General features: G+C 43.2%; 1 protein-coding gene across 1 annotated transcript in view; it reads left to right on the top strand.

The window, feature by feature from the left end:
• The window catches only part of Wdfy3 (WD repeat and FYVE domain containing 3), a 216,963-nt gene that overhangs the window by 83,879 nt on the left and 114,528 nt on the right, over positions 1-18,556 (top strand). The window contains exons 5-11 of the mRNA XM_026785032.1: positions 2,479-2,588; positions 6,748-6,909; positions 10,788-10,980; positions 12,281-12,467; positions 14,796-14,962; positions 15,645-16,112; positions 16,907-17,008. Of these exons, the coding sequence (XP_026640833.1) occupies positions 2,479-2,588; positions 6,748-6,909; positions 10,788-10,980; positions 12,281-12,467; positions 14,796-14,962; positions 15,645-16,112; positions 16,907-17,008 (1,389 nt within the window). The remainder of the gene's footprint in view (positions 1-2,478; positions 2,589-6,747; positions 6,910-10,787; positions 10,981-12,280; positions 12,468-14,795; positions 14,963-15,644; positions 16,113-16,906; positions 17,009-18,556) is intronic.

Below are 18,556 nucleotides of genomic sequence, written 5' to 3'. Positions count from 1 at the left end.
CTTTTCATAAGCAGTGTTGTTATCAGGTATTATGTCAATGTATTGGGTTGCTAGATGCGATTAGTATGAAGAGTACACGTCCTTCCCTGAAGCTGCTGCAGATGAGACTGGAGATACCCAGTTTAACATAAAAGTTGCCCCATCGTGGAGACGACTGGTCTGCCCCGGCCGAGAGTTTTGGCTGCCTGAAGAATGTCTACCTTGTGTCTGTTTAATTGCTCTCAGTGGAAGAGGTGTATGGTTTCTCACCCCTGTCAGTTGGCTCCTTCGTAGCCTTGCAAGAAACAGTTTCTGTTTATACCCGTGCTCTCAGACGGTGGTTGCTAAAGTACATTGAGTGATAGTTTTTCTTTTTTGATTTTTTTTTTCCTTTTCTGTGTCATAAGAATGTCACAGATTTGGGAGCTCCAAACATCACTCCACGTCACTCCCCTTTCCTAAGTGTTACAGAATCCCTGCTGTCCACAGTCAGTTGGTGACTCCTGTACTCTGGGCTGGCTGCCCCCTTGTCAGGTCCTTACTGATTGCACACTCAGGGTCTGTGACCAGGATCACATGTGGACAAGGCTTAGCACGGACTCTGTTCCTGTGGTTCTTGTTCCCTGGAGAGGGCCAGGGACTGTAACTTCATAAGCACAGGAATATGGTCGTGGGCCACCTGTAGCATCTCACATATTAGCTTTCTCTGGGCTACTGTGCTTTTCTTTGTTGTGTACACACATGTGGGACCGGAGGCCAACCTGGGGCTTGTTCTTCAGGTATTGATCACTTGCTTTTTCCTTTTTTGGACAAGGACTCCCAGTCTCTCGCTGGCCTGGATCTCACCATAGGCTGGGCTGGCTAGTGAGCCCCAGAATCTGCCTGTCTCTGCTTCCCCAGTCCTGAGATTGCAAGCCCAGCTTTTATTCTTTTTAACTCTTTGGCAGCTTGTTACTTTAGGTATGAAGTTTAATGCTTCCCACTTCCCATTCCCCTCTCTTCCCTTTCTTCTCTCACCGAAACCCTCCTCCAGCCAGCCCTCTCCTGCTTTCTTGCCTGCCGTTTCTGACCTGCTGAACTGAACAAGGATCCTTCACGAGCATAGGCAGGAGCTGTTTTCTAGTGAGCAGGCCGTGCAGGTGCTGGTGACGAAAATGACACCCTTATTCCAGCTGCCACCACAGTCCCCAGGTTGAAGGCCCCAGCCTTGTACAGGCCTTGTACAGGGAACTGCAGCTGCATTAGTTAAGTCTGCAAGCCCCAGCCATGTCCAGAGGACAGCTTCACGCACTCTCTTTGTTTCCTCGCATGGCTTCTGGGAGTCCTGCTCGGGCCTCATGATTGCGTAAGCGACTATGCAGCAGAACCCTCCAGCTCCCTCGCTCTCTCTCCCTCTCTCTTTAATATTTCTCCCTATTTTTCACAGACAAGACAGCTTAGGTTTAAATGTGAGTTCACTACTGGCAAATTACTTATCTATTCCATATTTAAAATTTTTACCGGAGAGGCTTATTAGTAGGAAATAACTCATCCAGTTGTGTGAAAACTCAGTAAGCTAAAACATGGGCACTGCAAACGTTGCCAATACTGGAAAAACAATGATTTAATGTTTTCTGTTAAAATATCTCTTCAAGTGCAAGTGCATGAAGATGAAATATGCCCAGCACAGCGTCATATATAAGATCCGAGCTGAGCTATGTAAACCGGCATGTGTGGCTGTGTTACACTGAACAGTGAACCTCAGCAGCCAAGTTCTAGTCAGCTTCCTGCTTCCTCATGAAGTGCACCAGGTGCACTCTGGTGTCTTGCCCAGTTCATCAGGAGTCCATGGGAACTTCTGGCAGTTTTTATTCATGCCAGATCTTAAAATTTGCAAACACTGATAAAATTAAGTGGATGTCTAGAGATTTCTCCATTTTCATTGCTCTCTTAAAACTTATTTATCATGATGTATTATGCATATGCCCGTAGTGCACATTAGGGGACAACTTGTGGGGGTCATTTATCTCCTTCCACAGGGTGGATCCTGCTGATTGGATTCGGGTCATCATGTTCATCAGCTGGCACCTCTACCTGCTGAGCCTTCTCGCCAGTCCAAAGTCATTATCAACTAAATTGACTTTTAGATATTCTTCTAACTCTACCATTCTGTGGAGGATGCTCATCTATCTTACTGTTTCTCCGTCCCCGGGCTAGCCTGTCAAGTAGTCCCTGTGGGTGTAGGTGGAATGGACGCAGGCAGTGTCTTCGATCCGCTCACCACCATTTTCTCTGGGCTCAGAGTGTCGCACACAGTCTTAAAGTAGTGTTTTCTACTCCGTTCCCTCTCTCACACAAATAGTCATTAAAAGACTGCATTTTAGTTTTTCATAGAGTACAAAATAATGCTATTATAAAATGTGTGCTTAGGGAATGATGCTTTCCCTGATATGTTTTATGGGTTGTTTTAAGTTTATAAGGGATTTTCCCCTGCTTACTGGCTTCCCTTTGGTTTTATAGAGGCTGCAAGTCGGGCCATTGTCCAGTTCTTGGAGATCAATCAGAGTGAAGAAGCCAGTAGAGGCTGGATGCTGCTGACAACCATCAACCTGCTGGCATCCTCTGGTCAGGTGAGCACAAAGTGATGGTGTTTGGTAAAGGAACCCTTCAGTGTACCGTCTTGGGATTTCAATGCTGCAGTAATCATTTCTGCCCTGCACGTTCTGCTTCTGTGCTTCTCATGACAGCTCCATGAGGCGCTGCCATGTTTCTGTCTTTGTCATGCTACAACACACATAAGTATACCATTATGGAGCATAGTAGGCAACAAGATGAACCACTGGTAGCCCAAGGGAGCTAGCCAGCAGTGGGCATACCCAGCATGTGTGTGACTCACATTAGAAAAATTCTGGCTTTGAACATGCACTCATGTAATATCTTCAGCTAATAAATAAACGACACAGAATATTTATGAGTATTTCTGATTTTTACAGGAAGTAAGGAAGACAAACATCTTGAGTTTCAGAAGGATGTTTTCACCTGATTATCTGACCTGAGACATGTTGAATGTACTCATGAGTGAGACATTTGGACACCTTAATTTTGTATTTGACATCTTAGAATGTGAAGGGTTTTTTGGTTTTCTAAATCTGGAGTATAATTACCTATTAGAAGGAAAACCAGTGTTCAGTATCTGTTGTCTAAACTCAGTGGACTTAGAAAACCCCAACGTTCTTAACAATGACACTAAAGTCACCGCAGAAACAGGGGGTACCTTTAGCAACTGCAGTCTTAAAGTGCTCACCAGCCTGAGCCCTTGGTGCTTGGACTTTTCCTCGGAACAGCCCATGTTCTCTGCAGCTTCCTGGTTTGTCTGCCCTCACTGAAGATGCTTAGAGAACCTGTCAGACCAACTTATCCAGATTTTCAGAACTTACTGTTTACGTTTCAACCTAGAAAGTGGTGCATCTCAGACATCCCCCGAGTCCCGGGTTGGGGGCGTCCACTCACCATAAATGACACCCTTCAGGTAGTGCTTGCGTAGACCACCTTGTCAGTGTCTGCGGCTGCACTAGAGGACTAGCAGAATTCCCAGTTCCTTCTGCCATTAACTAGAGCTGCAGACACCTCTATACCACAGTACCCAGATTCCATTTAAAGCACTGTATCCTTATATGCTATTTAAATATTATCATTGAAATGAAATAATTGTTATCAATACTTCCTATGTGTTAAGTTTTAATTGAAATGTTTCTGAAAGTTACTAATACTTTTTATAAATGCTTAATTAAGATCTTTTTATGGTGAGAGGGCTGCCCTAGGGGGTAACACCTAACACGACAAAAAAAAAAATCACTGGATGGAGATTGCTAGCTGGCTTTTCAGCTAAGAAAAGAGCCTGACATGGTGGTCTGCTGCTGTGATCAGGAGGCTGAGACAGAAGTTGGAAAAATGTGAGGTTAGCCTAGGCTAGCCTGTGAGTTAAGGGGCAGCCTGGGCTACATCATGAAACCAAGTCTCAAAAAAAAAAAGCAGCCAGTGGCGCCTCAGTCACTTAAAACGATGACAAATACGGTACAGTTTGGATGCCAAGTCATGCCTCAAATGCACCGGTAATAAGGTGAGAATGGGAAACCATAGTGCTTTGCATAATGGGAAGGGAAAGCTAGTGAGAATTTGACTGGAAAATGTTGCATTTGAAAAGCAAATTGCGCATTATGCCTTGAGCTGCTGTTTTTGTTTGAGAGCCATTTTCTGCTGGCACCAGTGTGATTGCAAGATGACTGTAGTCCTGACTCAACATATAAGAGGCAGATAAAATATAGCATAAAATACAGTGATGAGCCACGTGTCACTCCTCGACAGTAGAAATGCCATAAACATTGTGAGGTTGAGGGTTAGAGGAAAGAATGGGATTTGGGAAACTCGGAGAAATGACAAAGACTTGAACTACACGCTAGCTACGCGGTGGCATGTGGGGTTGAGAAGCCGCAAACCAAAGCCAAGGAGGCAGCGAGTCTGCAGGGAATGGTGATGTCTATGCAGACGCGGACCAGACCTTTAAATTTAAAGCCTTGTTCTCGAAACTTACCCTCCTCTCCACCCCACCCCAGGACTATATCTGATCAGTTCATCTCGCGTGTGGCATTCTGATTGGTTTCCCTGCTCCCTCTCTTCTGGCTGTTTATGACCTGTGCTGCTACAAGCTAATGCTCTGAATTCTGTTTCTGTTCTTGTTTGTTGGTGTTTCCTTGGGTGTCTGCCACCAGTTTCAAAAGAAAAAAGTCAACCTAGAGTGTGAGGCATTCTCGTGGATTATTGGGCGTGCACCCTCAACTGCCTCTCCCACCTAAAGCAGGGTGTGTCAGTGATGAGCTTCCATTGCTGTCTTGTGAGGACCAGGCAGTGTTGAGTCTGAGGTGTAAATGCCACACCCTAAGTCATCTTTATTGAAGCTTTCAAGCACCTGCCATTTTGGACTCTGTAGTTCTTCAAATATGTGGTCTCACATCCCAAGTGTCTTCAGGTGGTGTTTCCCCAACTTATTTAGTTATTTGTAATTATCTGTTTCATTTCAGACCTTGTTGATTCTTCCCGTTCATATTGGGTTGCATGTACTGCTATTGTCGGTGGGGGGTTTAGATCTGAGTCACTTAGGGGTCTGTCAATGGTTATAGTCCTAGTCATATGTTCCTTTGAAAGGGAGGGATTCCTAGTCCTGGCCTGCAGCTTCCCATGGGCTGTCTCACATGGCCTAGTCCAGTGATTCTCGGCCTTCCTAATGCTACGCCCCTTTAATACAGTTCCTCATGCTGTGGTGACCCCTCCCCAGCACGATTAATAAAAACTCAGAGACAGAAATTGGGGCAAAGCAGCCAGCCACTCTTACTTTGACCTCAGTCTGGACTTGAGATACTGTCTCCAGGAATCTCGGAATGAGACTGTGTCTGAGAGCTGTCTCCTCTTGTCTTATATTCCCCTCTAGTGCTGGGATTAAAGGTGTGCACCACTAACACTTGGTTTCTATGAAACTAGTGTGTCTACTGGGATTAAAGGTGTGTGTCACCACTGCCTGGTCTGTAAGACTGGCCAATGGGGCTTCTTTACTCTCTGATCTTCAGGCAAACTTTATTAAAATACAAATGAAATGCCACTACACCCCACTACCACCGTAAAATTCTTTTCTTTGCTACTTTGTTACAGTGACACTGCTCCTGTTATGAATAATAATGTAAATATCCTGGTTTTCTAAAAGTCCTAGGCGAACCCTTGTGAAAGGGTCATTTCACATCCCAAGGAGTTGTGAGCCATATGTTGAGAACCTCTGCCCTAGATACTCAATAAATATGTCTGATGAGAAAGTAAATAAGTAAATAAGTGCCTACTGCACTGTGGATTTTTTTAATAATTATATCATACTTCTTAGCAACACTGAAATGATCCCTAAAAGACTATTGATAATTTTGTTTTGTAAATCTCTGAAAATGATAGCACATCATGTGTGTCTCTCAGATGTCCTTCCCACCCAAGACCATCCCAATGAAATAGAGATGAAAGTGGTAGTAAAACAGATGTCAATACACTGTTTAGTGGCCGGTGAGTCTATTTACTGAATGATTCATTTATTTCTTCTGATTGGGATTCGACTTGGAGCCTCTTGTCTTCAAGGAACGAATTCTATCCTAAGGTTTTCTCCAAGCCTTGTTCTAGTTTTTCTTTTGAGACAGACTCTGAGTAAGTCGACTAGCCTGGCCTCAAGGTTACCTTGTTGTCCAGATAAAGTTTGACCTTGGGATCCTCCTGTCTCCACCTAACTTGCAGCCTGTGCCACCAAACTTAACTGTTAGTGTCTGTTGTATTTTAGCTGCCATCTTTATCCTGAACTGTATACACAGTTCTCTTCATTTGTGAGAGAGAGAGTCAGAGAGAGACAGAGAGGAGAGCGAGAAGAGGCCCTGGAGATTAAGTAGTTTCACCATTTGTGGTGTTATGTGTTTTTCTTAAACTCTTAATGTTTATGTTCTGTGAAACAAGCTGCTTAATAAATAAATATATTTAATAAGTTACTTACTTCACTGTAGCAAACCACTCTTAACATTTGATTAGAGCAGATTTGCCCAAATGGCAAATTGACTGTTTCTCAGTCTGAAGCCGGTTTTTAAATCTTCCCTGCATTCAAGAGTGAGCTTGGCTCATATATGGCGCTCTAGCCCATCTTTGTGATGACGTTAGCTGTCCCAGCTCCAGTAATTCCATCTCTCTACTCACTTCGGTTGGTTTGTCTTCCAGAAAACCGTGGACTGCATGACAACGATGTCAGTACCTTCCACCCTGGTTAAATGTCTGTATCTGTTCTTTGACCTTCCACATGTGCCTGAGGCGGGTGGAGGTGCCCAGAATGAGCTACCTCTAGCGGAGCGCCGTGGACTGCTCCAGAAAGTCTTTGTACAGGTAAGCGGGCACTCACCTTGCGGGTTGTTTCTCTGTCGGTAAGATGACTAGAGCATTTCTTACGTAGATGTTTTGTCTTCTTCTAGCACGGGTTCTCACTGTAGGCCAGGCTGACTGCAAACCACAGCCTCCTGTCTCAGCCTCCCAGGAGCTGGGATTATGGGAATGCACCCCCATATTTGCTTGCTTGTTTTCACTTTCATTGGTATTTATTATGGTGTGGCTTTTCCTCATAATTGCATTTTCTTGCAGAAGGAATATGAAAATGCATTCTGGGGATGTTTGAAGGTGTTAGTGCAATTGATTCTGCAAACGGGTCCAGCTGTTAAAATTACATGGGAAGTATCAATGATGTCTCTAAAATTAGATTGTTAAGGAAATAATTTTTTGCTGAGTTTGTCATATTGAGATTTGGGAAATGTCTTATAATAACAAAAAATGCTATGCAATTTTTATTTATAGATAGGATTTGCCAGGCTTATAAATATTCAACTTAGAAAATAGTGATTTATACTGGCTGCTGCCACTTCCTACTGTCTATCTACTGGCTTCTCCTGTTGGACTTCCAACTGTCTACTGCCACTTCCTCCTGTCTCCTGCCAACTTCTCTGAACTTTGGGAATTCCCTTCCCATCACTGCTACTGTTCTTTTATAGCACTGTGTTAAATGAAGGTAAAAGGCCTTTTTTAAGCACCATCACATACAGCACCCCATGGTCTTCTGTGGGAGAAAAACTTTTAAGCTTCAAACATTTAGAATATAGTCTGTCCATGGACCTAATATAATTTAAAAAACAAAGCAAATAAAAACAAAACAAATGACAAATACGAAATGATTGCACTTGCGTGAGGTGGCTACAGTCTTCAGGAAATGAGAACAAGTAATGCGGGAGGGAAAGCTGTAGGAAAGGGTTCTAGGGGTAAGGTTCCAGCCTTGTAAGATTAGAACCTATAGGTCCATAGACAGCAGTGTGTATAGCTAACACTACAGTCTGTCACTTCCTGTGCTGAAGATTATGAATTTGATGAGGTTTTTAGAAACTTCAGTGCATAATATACTAATAACACCGTTGAATCTAGGTTTCTGAAGTTATGTAAACAAGGATATAGTTTCCTTATCTACAAAGTGAAAAGTGTGTGCCTACAGGTTTTTGAGTTTGAGCTGTAGTTCTCTGCTCGGCACAGACTAGACTTTATAGCGACTTGCTGCTGCTGCTGGAGAGCAGCAAGACTAGAGGACCGTGGGTCTGTGCTGTGGTGTAGACGCTGGTGGCCCGTGTGCCTCTCCTTGTCTTCTCTGCAGGACCTCGAGAAGGCGCTGCTGCAGCAGGATGGAGCCTGGGACACTAAGCCAGCTATAAAATAGACTCGCATCACCAAACAAAATGCTATCTCAATAAATATTTCAGGGCCTCGGTTTGTTGAGTGCTCGTTTATGAGATAGGAAGCCCTGGGTCAGTCCCCAGCGCTGCACTAGCTAGGGGTGGTGGTGCACATCTGTGATCCCAGCATGAAGGAAGCATAGGATAAGGTCTTCAAGATCAGCCCCTGCTCCCTGTGGAGCTCAAAGCCGTCTTGGGCTACATGGAACCCTGTCTCAAAAAAAAAAAAATTTTTTTTTGAACACTTGATTAATCATATATTCTTACACTAAACTTTAACACTTCATTCCATGTAACTTGAACAACAGTGTTTAACCATAGAACTTTCTTTTTTTTGCCAAAATAATTACATTGGCATTTGGCAGATGATCAGAACTGTAGGATTAGGTGAAGAAAAGCATCATATAGGAATTAAAGTTTCTGTGAGACCTTGCTGATGAGTGTAGTGGGTTAATCTTGACAGTTAAGAGTGGCGGCCCCATTTCAGTGACATCTTTTCATTTAAAACAAAATTAGCTGAGACTGTAAGCAGCAAGTAGAAGCCGATTTTCTAATCCTAGCATCTAAGCAGGCATGGGGCTCTGTTTCTTTAAGAAATTGACACCCAGTGTTTGAAAGGGATAGATCTTAACTTAAAATAGTGCGAGGCTCTTGTTAATGTACTGCAGTTGTTAAATGTTAAGGTGCAAAGGAATGTATAGCTTCAGACTCCCCCTTTGCATTGTGGGAGCCGACGTCATGCGTGTAACCCAACCGTGGCGAGGACCTTGTGCGCTCCTTTGCCACTGTGTCAGTTCCTTTGTTTTCCTGCCTCACCCCAGATAGACACCATATCTATCATTTTGTTCAGGAAAAAAAACTGGGACGAGTTTATTAAATGCATCAAGCTGGAGGAAATCTCTGTGTTTGTATTCTATGACGACAGATGGTTTCCTGGGACCTTAGCAGTTGGTGCCGCTGCATGCAGGCATCCGCTGCCTGGTCCGTGTGAGCAGTTCTGCCTCTACCAAGCTTGGACGAGAAGTCCTGCAGGGAAGGAGAGAGAGCAGCAATAGATGGCACTTCCGGCCCGGGGGACAGGGTTAGGCTAAATGATTTTCAAGAGTCACTTGGCAGTAAATTGAGAGCCAGTTAGTTATTTTAGGGTTCAGCAGTGAGCAGGGATTTGGTTTGGATTTTAATTCCTAGTTTTTACTATTCCGGTTTGTTTTTTGTTATGAATTAGAGAAATGGCATCTGTTCTAATTGCAGCATCACAAGTAGAATCAGAGCCGACAGCATCCCCCTTATCAGCTTAGCCTTGCTGTGTTTGCTTAGGCAAGAGAAGCACACATCAGGGGGCGCTCTGCACCCAGAAGTTCCTCCAAGCCTTTTGTAGAGAAGGTGCCTATGTTTGCTAACCATGGGAGCCTTTCACCCTCTCAGCCCTCTCTTCCTGTGGGTTGGCAGGTATGAACTAGGAAGCCTTTGTTAGTTAAGAAAGTTTTGGCTGAGTAGGACACGGACGACCTGGCTTTGCGGGCAGGGTGCGCTATTTCCCGTGCTCTGATTCTTTAGTTCATGGAGCCGTGCTCTCCCTGGTGTTAAGGAACCCACAGTTCCTGAAGAATGTTGTTGAGCTGAAGAATGATTCTGTGGTGTCTTATATCTCACAAATGTCTAGGTGAGGGGCTTCATCATGGAGAAGGTGATTGTCCCTCACGCTGAACTTGGATCAGAAGGGAGAGACTGTTGAGGGCCAAGTCTACTTGCACTATTGGGGAGCAGCCCCAGTGCAGGAAAACGCTAAGCTAGAGTAATCTTGCAGGTCACAGTTAGCTCTTCCTTCTGGAACTGACAGAGTCTTTGCTGAAAGCCAGATTTCAGGGAGTTTTTATCAATTAGATGTAATTGAACGATATTTTGAAATTATGATGATTTAACTAATTAGAGATTTCTTCCTACTTCTATATAAAATGGAAACAATTTAAAACTCACTTTAACTATCTAATATCAGTTGTATTATACTTTTAAAAAATATATTTCACCAGAGCAAATAAAGAACAGAAGAACTAAATAAGGAAGTTAAAATGGGCAGTTGTGGTGGCACACACCTTTAATTCCAGCACTGGGGAGGCAGAGGCAGAAGGAATCTGTGTGTATTCCAGGCCAGCCAAGGATACATAGAGAATCCCTGTTTCAACATCCCTCCCCCCAAAAAAAAAATTTAAAAAGAAAGAGAAAATTAGAAAACTAAAGTACTGATACTGAAAAGAAGTATAGCAATGCTGTTTTATTCTGTTTCAAGCTGAATTATCCAAAGACAGATGAAGGGGAAGTGAGGTTTTTTAAGCACAGTCTCCAGCACACACCTGATCCCTAGATATCTTTTAACGTTCCTAAGAGCAGTGGTCACCATGATTTTACTGACTGCCCAGTACCCACGCGGAAGCGTGGGTAAAGTTTTGGTCCCACGCCCTCTGGGTAGCACACTCTCTTGTTTCCTTTTCTGTCTAGATCTTAGTAAAGCTGTGCAGTTTCGTTTCTCCGGCGGAGGAGCTAGCCCAGAAGGATGACCTGCAGCTCTTGTTCAGTGCAATAACCTCTTGGTGCCCCCCCTATAACCTGCCCTGGAGGAAGAGCGCGGGGGAGGTCCTCACGACCATCTCCCGCCACGGGCTGAGTGTCAACGTGGTGAAGTATATTCACGGTGAGGAGCCTGTTGTCTTCCCACTTTCTCCTGTTATCTCTCAGTGTTCCGAAGTTCTGCCTTTACGTTAATGCATACATTTTGACAGGTCTAGTTTGGCTGAGGCAGAGAGATGTAATTCAAGGCCCACCCCAGCTATGAAGTGAATTTTTGTTTTGTCTGGATAACTTAGTGAGATCCTTTCTCACAATGGAAAGGACAAACAGACTGCCTGTAGCCCAGCTTGACTTGACTAGTTTGTGGGAGAGCGTCTGTCCAGTCCTTAGGATTCCCAGATACACATGTACAGAAACTTACCAGGAGAAAAAAAAATGATTTGTTGGGTCTTCCCAAGGCAAGGCATTTTCATAGGTTCCACATAATGGATGTGAATTTAAAAATACTTCACTGTTGTGTGAATGTTAGTCTTAATTCAGTGTAGGTTATGCCACTGTCTCTATCCGTTCTCCTAGTGAAAAAAAGCAAGTGTTTTCAAATGCTGTAGCTGCCAGTGCTTCTGAAGATATTTCATAAATTCACTGGTAATCTTTCTCATACAGAATAGATAGAAGAGGTAGGTTTCTTTGTCTTCCTAATGTATACATAGTGTCGTCTGGCCTTTGAGGAGCCGACGTGAAAGGCAATTCCTGCAGCCTCTCAAGTGTTTCTCTTACTTTGTGTGGAAGCACAGAAATGCTGAAGTGTCCTGAAATTCTCGAGTTAATATATGAAGCATATATGTGTATGGGTGTACGTCTGTGTGTGCACGCGCATGCGTGTGTGTGTGCACACTCATGTGTGTGTGGCCTGACACCCCGTCCTGAACTAGCCATTGATGATGTCTTCCTTCTTCTCCCATGTTATTCTTAGCTTCTGTTGTAGGATGCTGAGGCCTCATAGTTGCTGATAGGATGTGACTGTAACATTTTATCCCTTTATTTATGAAAGTATTAAGTTGTTCTATATTTGCACATTGAATACTTGATCATTTTTTTTCTTTTTTTAATCTTTGTATGAGTATTTATTAGTGTAAATGATCAAAAACTATTTGTCAGTGGGAAGTTATTTAGATTTTGTTTAATAATGGCATCAAAGTGTAGTAAGAACTGTGCTAGCATCAGCTGGTTCCCAACTGCTCCTGTGTTATACTTTGTTGCCGCTTAGGGCCCCTTCCCGTGCATCTGAGGCCTCATTTCCCCTTTAAAAAAAACAACCTTACCCAGTCCCATGTCATATGTACATTAGCACGTGATTCTTCCTTAAACCCCTTTTGTTAAGCAATGGATATAGACAATTCATACTTAATTTTTTATCTTTACAGAAAAAGAATGTTTGTCTACGTGTGTGCAGAACATGCAGCAGTCCGACGACCTGTCTCCCCTGGAGATTGTTGAAATGTTCGCAGGGCTCTCGTGCTTCCTCAAAGACTCCAGCGGCGTCTCCCAAACTCTCCTGGATGACTTCCGGATATGGCAAGGATATAACTTCCTCTGTGACCTCTTGCTCAGGTAAACCCCACAGTTTGAGATTACATTTGAAATGTCTGTGGAGACGGTGGGATCGTCAGAAACCAGGGAGCGCTTCCTGTTTGATGCATTCTTGGGGTCTTGGTGTCGCTCTCCTTTTATTCCTGTTTTCTACCCGAGAAGAAGGGGAATTCTCAGTGAGACACTCAAAGGCAGTGCACAGCATGGCTGCGCTCTCCTGTAACCACAGAGGAGGCTGGACGGCTGGTTAGTGTGGCTCTCGAGTGTAAACTTTTCCTGCTTCGTTATTGTCTTGCTTTTCTTCATCTTATACTACTTGCCAGTGTGTGTGTCTCTGTGTGTCTCTGTGTGTTTGTCTGTGTGTTTGTGTATGAGAGACAGACTAAAAGTTTAAATTTTTTGTTTCATTTAATTCTCGAGATCTCCTTCACGAGGACTGCATTTGCATCAGTTGGCCCCGCCCTTTCTTCCATCCAGTCCTTCCACATCCCCTCACTCCTCTCAAGTTCATGGCCTTTTATTTTTAAGTTAGTGTTACTTATATAGTTTCTAGTTATTTTTATTAAGTTTCTGGTTTATTATATTTTCAACATAGATTGAAACTGCACTTGTGTATATAAGACAGATTAGTCATTGCTAAATGTTGTGCCTCCCCACAGTCTCCAGTACTACACACAAAACTGGCTGGGTACATATGTTCTGGGAACTGTGGCCTCGTCCCCGCTAGCTATCCTTGGATGCTCATTGTCTTTGGAACATTTGCTGTATCACAGGACAGCACTGTTTTGTGAATTTATTGTCTGCAAGGACTTTATTCTATTTACTGTTGGCTAATAAGTGACCCCAAGGAGGTGTCCCCGTCTGTAGAAGAGGGCATGTGAATGTCACCCCCGGATAGTAACTGGTGCATTCCTTTAGCTTGTAAGTTGATAAGCTGTCCCTTCATTTCTTGAGGCTCCCACACAACCCAATCTTTTATCTGTGGTGAGAGTATAGGATTCTAAACATGGAGGAAGGACTTTGGCGGATTAGCTGCTGAAGCCATGGTTGGCTGGAGTAACATCAGAAGCATGGTTCAGGAGTAGAGTTCTGGGGGGCGTGTTTCATAGTCAGTGGGGGAGAAAGGGCTGTGCAGCTGTGAATATGGTGTAATAACAAGCAGCATGAAGACTGCCTCCAGATGGACGCAATCGGAAAGGCCACCGAGGCACGCTCTAGTGGGTGCCCTTGTAGCCACGTGGGCAGGCATCGCTTAGCTGACTCTGGGTTCAGAAAGGAGTGCATGCAGCTGGGGCGGAGAAGTGATTGGAGGGTGGAAGGACTTGGCGACCGAGTAGGCGTGGACCTGATCACACACTTAGATTCATGACAATCCCAAACAATACTTGGAAAGCACAGGGGAAGAGTGCATCCTGCCAGCTGAGTCATGACACTGGCCGCATCTTTTCTCCTTTCCCACTCATAGGCATTTCCTGAGTCTATGTTGATGACAATTAGTAATTTCTATAATAAGGAAAGTTCTGGTGAGTCTTAGTCCTTATGAAAATGGGATTCTCTCAGGCATTTTGTGCTGTCAGTTGGGCTACAGCAAGAGTTGTATCCTCATGACCTCAGAAGGACGCTCACCACCTCAGGCAGGGGCTCTTAGGAGTCAGGTCAGCTCCAAAGTTTGCTTTGCACTCTCAGAGCTTTGACTGACAGCGTCACCCCCACAAACCCATGCAGCATATATATAACTCTAAGAGCATTCCCATAAATTTCATTTTTAAACATTGTGGAGAAAACTTACTAGGAAGAGTTATCTGAGGCAGGAGAATCACTGTTAGCTCAAGAGCGATCTGTTGTGTATACACACAGTGGACCCTGGTGATAAAATCATACCATAATTATCTATGGCATGCAGAGCTTCAGGCCAGCAGGGCAGCAGAGGAAAACTGTCTTTTGAAAACAATAAATTAGAAAAAAGTTTGAAATGCTTTATGATGTAGCATAATACAATCTTTAGAATTTTTTAAAGAAATATGTAGGGCTGGAGAGATGGCTCAGTGGTTAAGAGCATTGCCTGCTCTTCCAAAGGTCCTGATTCAATTCCCAGCAACCACATGGTGGCTCACAACCATCTGTAAAGAGGTCTGGCGCCCTCTTCTGGCCTTCAGGCATACAGACAATATTGTATACATAATAAATAAATAAATAAATAAATATTAAAAAATGTATATGAGAAAAATGTAAATACTTTGTAATTTCTTTATAAATTTACTTACATAGTCAGAAATTGACAAGTAATTCTATATTAAATATAAGAATATTAACAAAAGAAAAAAATGTTCTGAAATCAACCTTTTCTAGATTGGAACAAGCGAAAGAGGCGGAATGCAGAGACGCCTTGAAGGATCTGGTGAATCTGGTAACTTCCCTGACCACGTATGGGGTCAGTGAGCTCAAGCCAGCTGGTGTCACCACAGGGGCCCCCTTCTTGTTGCCTGGATTTACAGTACCTCAGCCTGCAGGCAAAGGTGAGTTCTTCCTGAGTGCCCAGAGTGGAGGAGAAGTGGATTTGTTTCTACTGGTGGATCCTGGTAGGAATTACCAGTGTGAAAGTGATTGCCGTTTTCCGTAAAGTTCTCTGCCCGCAGTTGAGCTGCAGAAAGATTTCTCCCTCTTCAGTCTGAGGGACAAGGAGTTGGAAATAGTATGGTAGCAGTAAACCAGAGGCGTTCATTGGAAGATGCATGCTTTTGAGCCCTGTCATCTGGGCCTCCTTCTTTGAGTCTTGCTCCTGCATGTTCTCTGTGTGTGGCTGGAGGTTTGGGCACACACTATGCCTCACCTCGGCTGGGAGAGGGCTGCTAGGGACATAAGGAAAGCAGGAGGTGTGAGTGTTCTGTATCTTTTAAGGTTGTGCAAACCCTAAGACAAAGAGGTCGCATTATTTCCTTTAGGTTAGAGAATAAGTTTTCATAGGCTACATTCTTCTACCATTTTGATCCTCATAATGGTGCGTTAAATGTTTGATTGGTTCTATTTATTTTTAATTAAATATTTGAACTTGAAGAAAAGTCAGGCCTCTCATGAAAACAGGATCTTGTCTTGGTAAATAGTTGATAGTGGTGAAGCTCATACTGTGTTGACACGGGATCTTTTACCCTGTGTGAAACGTCACACAACACCCACTTGTGTGCTTGTTTTCTATGTCAGGTCACAGTGTGAGGAACGTCCAGGCCTTTGCAGTTCTTCAGAATGCATTTTTAAAAGCAAAAACCAACTTCCTTGCCCAGATCATCCTTGATGCCATCACAAACATTTACATGGCTGACAATGCCAACTACTTCATCCTAGAGTCCCAGCACACCCTGTCCCAGTTTGCGGAGAAGATCGCCAAGCTCCCAGACGTGCAGAACAAATACTTTGAAATGCTGGAGTTTGTTGTTTTTAGCTTAAATTATATTCCTTGTAAAGAACTCATTAGCGTTAGTATCCTGTTGAAATCCAGCTCCTCTTACCACTGTAGCATCATTGCAATGAAAACCCTCCTGAAGTTTACAAGACACGACTACATCTTTAAAGACGTCTTCAGAGAGGTGGGCCTTCTGGAGGTCATGGTCAACCTTTTGCATAAGTATGCTGCCCTCTTGAAGGATCCAGCTCAGGCGCTCAGTGAGCAAGGTAAACCCCCCGGTTGACATGCTGGGAGAGGGTCAGGGAGGCGCCACTGTTTCTCATTTGGTGGTTGATGTGATTGTGGTGTTAGAGTACGGATTGCCCAGCCTTAACTTCTTCTTCACCTTTTGTTAGGAAACTGGGCAAGGGGGGCCTAGAATTGATTTACAGTAGTGGGAGAGAGTTCAAAGTAAACATGCATGGTCTTCATGACTTGTGTTTATTGCTTTCTCTGGGAGATTTCTTTTTAAATTTCTGGAATCATTGAAATTGTTATTAATTACAATTAGTTAAATACAATTAAATGTGGGTATCTCAAAATATTTTCAGTCTAGAGAACAATTATATCTATTTAGTAGTTTCATAAACTTTATATGCTTTTTTAATAAATAGCTAAAGTACTGCTGTATCTAGCAGTTGACATGATTTAATTGAAAGTTAATACATGTTGAATGGACAACTGATTTATAAGCATCTTTTTGTATAATAATTCTATTGCCCTCACTGATTAGAATCCCCATGAGAAGGCCATATTTACTTTGTTTGGCATTTTCATTTTTAATATTTGTTACATAACTAACTCTTCCCGCATAAAATAAAAATCTGTTAATACTGATTTGTTTGGGCATATTTTAGACAGGTGCTGGACACATGTAATTTTGAAGGGTATATTACTAGCATTTGTGTTAGTGGAGAAAGTAAATGTTAAAGGCAGAATGAAAGGAATTAATTATACAACTAAAACTGGCTCAAATAAAAAAGCAATTTTTGTCATTTAGACCTTTGAACCTATCTTCTAGGGGACTCAAGAAATAATAGTTCAGTTGAAGACCAAGAACACTTGGCTCTGTTGGTGATGGAGGCCTTGACCGTGCTCCTTCAAGGCTCGAACACAAATGCAGGTAACAGGAAAGCACAGCTCATGCTTCAGGAGCGGGCCTCCTGCTCTCCGGGTTTCTGTCATCCGGAGGAGAAACACTGGTTCAGTAATGGTACAGTCAAGGCCCCCAAATGAGGCACCTTTGGCCTGCTAAAATACTGCCCCAGCAAAATCTTTACTGCTGTTATTGTCTGGAAATATATTTACTGCTTTTTATGGTATGCTTTCTGTTTGGCTTTTTTCTTTCTTTTCCCTTTTTAGTTATAGTATGTACTCTTCTTCAAGTGATTGCCTTATTTAAATTATTTCTAAAATACTTCTTCATAGCTGTGGTTCATAGTCGTAGTAGAGCATGATTTTAATCCCAGCACCCAAGAAGTAGAGGTAGGCAGATCTCTGTGAGTTTAAGGCTAGCCTGGTCTGCACAGAGATTAAAGGATACATAGTGAGGACTGGAGAGATGGCTCAGAGGTTAAGAGCACTGACTGCTCTTCCAGAGGTTCTGAATTAAATTCCCAGCAGCCACATGGTGGCTCACAACCATCTGTAATGAGATCTGGTGCCCTCTTCTGGCCTGCAGGGATATGTGCAGGAAGACCCCTGTATACCTAATTAATAAATCTTTTTTTAAAAAAAAGGATACATAGTGAAACCCTGCCTCAAAGAAACCAAAATTCTAAGATGACTTGAGAGGACTAAGTGAGCTCAGGCTTGTGGGCAGGCTCACAGCATGGAGCCCTTCTTAGGACATGTGCAAGAGCTCGAATTAGATTCTGGTTTTATGGGGAAGCCACATATCATGTAAAATGCGTGACTGTTGGTGGGAGCACAGAGAAACTCTACAGCCAGCGTATTTAAATGTACTGTGTCCCAGCCAACATACTAACCCACAGTGACGAAAAGATAATTCTTCCCCCAGGAGAATCACAGCCGCACTGAGAGAGGTACAATGCATAATTATATAAGTGATTGTTTAAATACAGTTTGGTAAGTGCTTAGACAAAGCTGAATAAATCTACTCGGTGACAGAAACTATGAGTCAGATGACATTTCCTGGGCTCTGTAGGATCATTTGTCCATTGTAGAATGCTCAGTATGCTTATTGCTACTTAGATTAAGTTGACTGAGATACAGACACAATAAATAATGAAAAACAAGAATTTGTCAAGTTAGCTTTCAGTAGTGTCTTGTGGAGTTGTCCAGGCTAGGATCAGGTCATTTTTTGCTGTTGTAGAGTAGCTGCTTACCCAGTCACTGCCTTGGCACCTCCCAGGTACAGACATTTCCATGTGTTCTTTTGGTGTCTGTCTTTTCCTTTTTAGGAAAGATGTTTCTTCCCTTGTAATCTGAGGCTCTGTACTGGGTCCACAGAAAGTATTCTTCAGCTGTTAGCCATCTGGAGTCTGATAGGCTTGGGGTTTGTCCCCCTTCATGTACAAAGGATGTCACAAGTTCATGCCCTAAGTCTGGCTTCTTGTTGTTGTTGTTGTTTTAAAGACAAAGTCTTGTTGTTTGATAGCTCCAGCTCGCCTCATATTCCCTGCCTCCCACTCCCAAGTGTAGGGCTTGA

This window comes from Microtus ochrogaster, linkage group LG1 (assembly GCF_000317375.1).
Source record: "Microtus ochrogaster isolate Prairie Vole_2 linkage group LG1, MicOch1.0, whole genome shotgun sequence".
In the NCBI taxonomy this organism is placed as follows: domain Eukaryota; kingdom Metazoa; phylum Chordata; class Mammalia; order Rodentia; family Cricetidae; genus Microtus; species Microtus ochrogaster.
This window is presented reverse-complemented; position numbering and strand designations above follow the sequence as displayed.